This window comes from Salvelinus fontinalis, chromosome 21 (genome assembly GCF_029448725.1).
Source record: "Salvelinus fontinalis isolate EN_2023a chromosome 21, ASM2944872v1, whole genome shotgun sequence".
Classification (NCBI taxonomy): domain Eukaryota; kingdom Metazoa; phylum Chordata; class Actinopteri; order Salmoniformes; family Salmonidae; genus Salvelinus; species Salvelinus fontinalis.
In genome coordinates, this window is record NC_074685.1 from 3,844,384 (window position 1) to 3,851,167 (window position 6,784).

Below are 6,784 nucleotides of genomic sequence, written 5' to 3' on the forward strand. Positions count from 1 at the left end.
TAGGGGTTTAATGGTACAGCAGTACAGAGCTGTAAACACGTTGGTTAGGGGTTTAATGGTACAGCAGTACAGAGCTGTAAACATGTTGGTTAGGGGTTTAATGGTACAGCAGTACAGAGCTGTAAACATGTTGGTTAGTGGTTTAATGGTACAGCAGTACAGAGCTGTAAACACGTTGGTTAGGGGTTTAATGGTACAGCAGTACAGAGCTGTAAACACGTTGGTTAGGGGTTTAATGGTACAGCAGTACAGAGCTGTAAACACGTTGGTTAGGGGTTTAATGGTACAGCAGTACAGAGCTGTAAACATGTTGGTTAGGGGTTTAATGGTACAGCAGTACAGAGCTGTAAACACGTTGGTTAGGGGTTTAATGGTACAGCAGTACAGAGCTGTAAACACGTTGGTTAGGGGTTTAATGGTACAGCAGTACAGCAGTACAGAGCTGTAAACACGTTGGTTAGGGGTTTAATGGTACAGCAGTACAGAGCTGTAAACACGTTGGTTAGGGGTTTAATGGTACAGCAGTACAGAGCTGTAAACATGTTGGTTAGGGGTTTAATGGTACAGCAGTACAGAGCTGTAAACACGTTGGTTAGGGGTTTAATGGTACAGCAGTACAGAGCTGTAAACACGTTGGTTAGGGGTTTAATGGTACAGCAGTACAGAGCTGTAAACATGTTGGTTAGGGGTTTAATGGTACAGCAGTACAGAGCTGTAAACACGTTGGTTAGGGGTTTAATGGTACAGCAGTACAGAGCTGTAAACACGTTGGTTAGGGGTTTAATGGTACAGCAGTACAGAGCTGTAAACACGTTGGTTAGGGGTTTAATGGTACAGCAGTACAGAGCTGTAAACACGTTGGTTAGGGGTTTAATGGTACAGCAGTACAGAGCTGTAAACACGTTGGTTAGGGGTTTAATGGTACAGCAGTACAGAGCTGTAAACACGTTGGTTAGGGGTTTAATGGTACAGTAAGTACAGAGCTGTAAACACGTTGAAGATTTTTTGGGTGGTAAAAAAAGTGTTAATTAGATGCATCTATTGGCCACCCGATTCTGACATTGGTAATTTCATTGATAACCTTGATAAAATAAAATGTGTTTTCTATTGGGTGATTACGACATACATTTATTTAAAAATGAGAACCCCCTCGCTGACACGTGACTTGTTGAATACTTTATACTCCATCTATCTGTGTCCCCTCATCTATCAGACCACAGAGTGACATATTTTATATAACATCTATCTGTGTCCCCTCATCTATAAGACCACAGAGTGACCAGTTCATCTGCTGGCCTTATTGATCATAATTTTTACAAATTATTTGAGTAATTTGGCTAATACAGGTCTACTTTCTACTGACATCTGACCACTTTCCACTTCTCTTTGGCAGCTGGAAATGAACAGATGGGAATGATTAGTAGCATTAAATGTAGAATACTGAACTAAAGTAATTGGGAGCGCTTTAAGATGTCGATTGGGGATATTTCATGTTGAATTGTTTATAATCAGGCCGATGTGGAGTCTGCTTACCAGACTTTTCTCACATCGTTCAATTCTATATTTCACCACTGCTTTCCCTTGGTTTAACCATGTAAGAGAGCAGCAGAAGGTTCTGGAAACCTTCCTCTCAGTTCCTCTCCCCTGAATTCTGCAAATTCCAAAAAAGTGTATGAGCAAATTTAATCTCCTTCTTCGGATACCTCCAAAAATATATTTTCCTAACATATTCCAAGAATCCTTAAATAATATATAAAGTCAACTTGGAAAATCATCAATCAACTGTTGATAAAGAAAAAGGCATCTACAACTATTCCATCTCAATGTATTGTTGTAAATATGACCTATAGTGATCCTGATGGTTTTTCATGTTAATGTAATAAGATTTTTGTAAGTGTGGGTTCCTCTCTGTCAAAGAAAATTGAGAAAACAAAAGGAATTCTCTTGGATTGCATTAAGGGACATTTTGCTTCTCTGCTTCAGTTTGATCCTCCTGATGTAATGTAGGTGATGGCAGTAATTGATAACTTAAAGATATCAGCAGCAGGTCATGATGAGATTGGTGCCTCTTTGGTGAAATCAGTGTCTTTCTTGATTACTGAGCCTTGAATGAATATCTTCACCAGATCTATGCAAACTGGTATTGCTCCTAAAGATTTGAAAATTGCCAAAGTGAATGAATGAATACGCTCTTGGCATTTTTTATTTATTTTATTTGTTTTACCTTTTATTTAACTTGGCAAGTCAGTTAAGAGACTAATTCTTATTTTACAATGACGGCCTACACCGACCGAACCCGGACGACGCTGGGCCAATTGTGCGCCACCCTATGGGACTCCCAATCACGGCCGGTTGTGAAACAGCCTGGATTTGATCATCAAATATTACTTTCCAAATTGCATTATTACAGTTTCATGATTAGACATATAATTGGCCAAATATCATTCTGAAAGTATTCAGACCGCTTCCATTCCATTCCAGACCTGTTACGCCTTTTTTTTTTAAATGTAGACCATTTCTTCCCTCATCGATCTACACACAATACCCGATAATGACAAAGCGAAAACAGGTTTTAATAATTTGTTTCACATTTATAAAAAACAAAACTTATTTACATAAGTATTCAGACCCTTTACTATGATAATCTAAACTGAGCTCAGGTGCTTCCTGTTTCCATTGATCGTCCTTGAGATGTTTCTACAACTTGGAGTCCACCTGTGGTCAATTCAATTGATTGGACATGATTTGGAAAGGCACACACCTGTCTATATAAGGTCCTACAGTTGACAGGGCATGTCAAAGCAAAAAACAAGCCATGAGGTCGAAGGAATTGTCCATAGAGCTACGAGACAGGATTGTGTCGATGCACAGATCTGGGGAAGGGTACCAAAACATTTCTGCAGCATTGAAGACAGCGGCCTCCATTCTTAAATGACAGAAGTTGGCCAGAGCTGGCCGCCTGGCCAAACTGAGCAATCGTGGGAGAAGGCCCTTGGACAAGGTGGTGACCAAGAACCTGATAGTCACTCTCATAGAGCTCCAGAGTTCCTCTGTGGAGATGGGAGAACCTTCCAGAAAGACAACCATCGCTGCAGCACTCCACCAATCAGGCCTTTATGGTAGTGGCCAGATGGAAGCCACTCCTTAGTAAACGGCACATGGCAGCCCGCTTGGAGTTTGCCAAAAGACACCTAATGGCCTCTCAGACCATGATAAATAAGATTCTCTGGACTGATAAAAGATTTAACTCTTTAGCCTGAATGCCAATCGTCACGTCTGGAGGAAACCATACCTATGGTGAAGCATGGTGGTGGGCATCAGGAAGTGGGGATGTTTTTCAGTGACAGGGACTGGGAGACTAGTCAGGATCGAGGGAAAGATGAACAGTGCAAAATACAGAGAGATCCTTGATGAAAACCTGCTCCAGACCACTCAGGACCTCAGACTGGGGTGAAGGTTCACCTTCCAACAGGAAAACGACCTTAAGCACACAGCCAAGACAAGTCTCTGAAAGTCCTTGAGTGGCCCAGCCAGGGCCCGGACTTGAACCCGATCAAACATCTCTGGAGAGACCTGAAAATAGCTGTGCAGCAAAGCTCCCCATCCAACCTGACAGAGCTTGACAGGATCTGCAGAGAAAAACGTGAGAAACTCCCCAAATACAGGTGTGCCAAGCTTGAAGCATCATACCCAAGAAGACTCGAGGCTGTAATCGCTGCCAAAGCGACTTCAACAAAGTACTGAGTAAAGGGTCTGAATACTTATGGAAATGTGATATTTCCGTTATTTAAAAAAAAATATAAATTAGCATAAAAATTCAACTTGTTTTTGCTTAGTCATTATGGGGTATTGTGTGTAGATTGATGAGGGGGGGAAAACTATTGAATCCATTTTAGAATAAGGCTGTAACGTAACAAAATGTGGGCTGAATACTTTCCGAAGGCACTGTAATGTCTACCAGGGCCAATGTGGCGTCCCACAGGGTGTGATAATGGGACCTCTGTTATTCCTAATCTCCATCACCTTGCTGCTGTATCTTCTACCTTCCCATTCTCTTTGCTGAAGATACCAACTGGATTTAAAACACAAAAAATGAACGAAGACAACTCAGGAATGGACACATTTCTGAACGGTTCCAGATAAACTAATTATATTTAAATGTTTAAAAAATACAACTTCATTGTATTCACTAGTAAGAATAAGAAAGATTGTAAAGAACAAAACGATCCAAAATGTCAATTGGTGGCAATGAAATGGAACAAGTCACATCCACTAGATTCCTCTGAATTGTAATTGATGAGAAGATCATTCTCATTCACTCTGCAGTACATTGAAGAAATGTGTTGGTATCATCAGAAAGATGACCGCTTGGTTCATCAGGCTTCTTAACTCTTTACTATAGCTTCATTTACCCATATCTCATTTACAGTGAGACAGTTTACAGAAACCCTTCAATTGGTTCTTCCAGGTCCCAGTTTACCTAAACCCTTCAATTTGTTCTTCCAGGTCCCAGTTTACCTAAACCCTTCAATGGATTCTTCCAGGTTAATTCTGATATCCATCTATATAACACCAGACACTGCGTTAACCTTCACCCTCCCCACTGTTGCGCCTCACATAGTCAATTCTCTTTCAGATACAGAGGTACCATATTCTGGAATTCTTGTCTTCACATTGCCAAAACCTCATCATCCCTCAATAACTTCATGCGAAGACTGGGGGTCAGCCTGCTGAACCAAACTACTCAGTAATCTCCTCCATGAAGACTGGGGGTCAGCCTGATGAACCAAACTACTCAGTAATCTCCATGAAGACTAGAGGTCAGCCTGCTGAACCAAACTACTCAGTAATCTCCTCCATGAAGACTGGGGGTCAGCCTGATGAACCAAACTACTCAGTAATCTCCATGAAGACTGGGGGTCAGCCTGATGAACCAAACTACTCAGTAATCTCCTCCATGTAGACTGGGGGTCAGCCTGATGAACCAAACTACTCAGTAATCTCCTCCATGGAGACTGAGGGTCAACCTGATGAACCAAACTACTCAGCAATCTCCTCCATGAAGACTGGAGGTCAACCTGATGAACCAAACTACTCAGTAATCTCCATGAAGACTGGGGGTCAGCCTGATGAACCAAACTACTCAGTAATCTCCTCCATGAAGACTGCAGGTCAGCCTGATGAACCAAACTACTCAGTAATCTCCTCCATGAAGACTGGGGGTCAGTCTGATGAACCAAACTACTCAGTAATCTCCTCCATGAAGACTGGGGGTCAGCCTGATGAACCAAACTACTCAGAAATCTCCTCCATGAAGACTGGAGGTCAGCCTGATGAACCAAACTACTCAGTAATCTCCTCCATGAAGACTGGAGGTCAGCCTGATGAACCAAACTACTCAGTAATCTCCTCCATGTAGACTGGAGGTCAGCCTGATGAACCAAACTACTCAGTAATCTCCTCCATGAAGACTGGGGGTCAGCCTGATGAACCAAACTACTCAGTAATCTCCTCCATGAAGACTGGAGGTCAGCCTGATGAACCAAACTACTCAGTAATCTCCTCCATGAAGACTGGAGGTCAGCCTGATGAACCAAACTACTCAGTAATCTCCTCCATATAGCCTAACTCTCACATACACATTTAAACAAAAAAAATAAAAATGTTTTTTGTGATTAGTGATTTATTGATTTATAGATTTATAATTAGTTGTTTGTGTTATCTGTTGTAACAAACATTTTACTTGTTGTACTTGTATATTGTATATAGTTTTATGTGGTTTTCATATCAGCCCTTGGGATTCCACCACACACCGTTTGTTCTATTTATTAGTTATCTTTATGGTTGTTTATTTACTTTATTTCTTTATTTTAGTTGTTTATCACATATTTTCATATTTGTGCAACATTTTTTAACTTTAACTAAAATGTAAACTGCAGAAGTTTGATTTCGAAAATGTATTTAATTAGTAAATCGTTTTTTGGTATTTATTTATTTTTAATCACTTGTTTTCTTTGGTGCACATAAAACATTTAAATAAGTCAGTGGAACAGCGAGGGTAAACCTACCTCACAGAAGACAAGATGCTGTTGGGTCTTGTCTTTTAGAAAACAGTTGTACGTGTTCAGCAACGATAAGAACTCCGCCCTGAAAGAAACACAATGTGCACAGTACATGAAGGATAGTTGAAATCACTGTTAAAAAAGTTATTGTTAAATTGACTCGGTTGGGAGTTGTCTTATCCCTCAAGAGAGTGGTACACTGCCTGGAGTTAATGCTGAGAACTGGAGATCATTGGGACGGAGTACTTTTAACTCCATTAAGAGTAACCAGAGACAGGGAGTTAAATCTATGGAGTTATCCACAGATGTGGGATGGGCCTCATTGTCATATTTCCCAGCATGCTCTGTTGCCGTCATTGTAGGGTAGGCCGTCATTGTAAATATGAATTTGTTCTTAATAACTGACTTGCCTAGTTAAATAAAGGTTTTACATTTAAAAAACAACAACACTGAAAATAGTAAAATGTCCGTTGGAGTTCAATTTAAGCAACTCTCAGAGAGTTTGATATTCGCTCCATTTACTGTCGTTTAACTCCCAAAATAGCAACACCGTGACCAGAGAAGTTTAAACACAAAATAAGGGTTGGACCATATAAACCCCCAAAATAGAGTTACATTTAACTCCTTAGGAGTTGAATTAATTTGACTGTGTATGTTTAATAGTGAATTGTAAGAATGCCATAACATTCTAGAACAACATCTAAGATATTAGATTGGATATA

At 40.4% G+C, this 6,784-nt stretch overlaps 1 protein-coding gene across 6 annotated transcripts in view; it reads right to left on the bottom strand.

Moving 5' to 3' along the window:
* The window catches only part of rassf6 (Ras association domain family member 6), a 50,915-nt gene that overhangs the window by 42,989 nt on the left and 1,142 nt on the right, over positions 1-6,784 (bottom strand). For all 6 annotated transcript variants that reach the window (XR_008753892.1, XM_055873601.1, XM_055873600.1 and 3 more), the window contains exon 3: positions 6,069-6,147. Coding sequence is in view for 5 of the 6 variants with exons in the window: in XM_055873601.1 (XP_055729576.1) it covers positions 6,069-6,147 (79 nt within the window). In the remaining variant the exon portion in view is untranslated. The remainder of the gene's footprint in view (positions 1-6,068; positions 6,148-6,784) is intronic.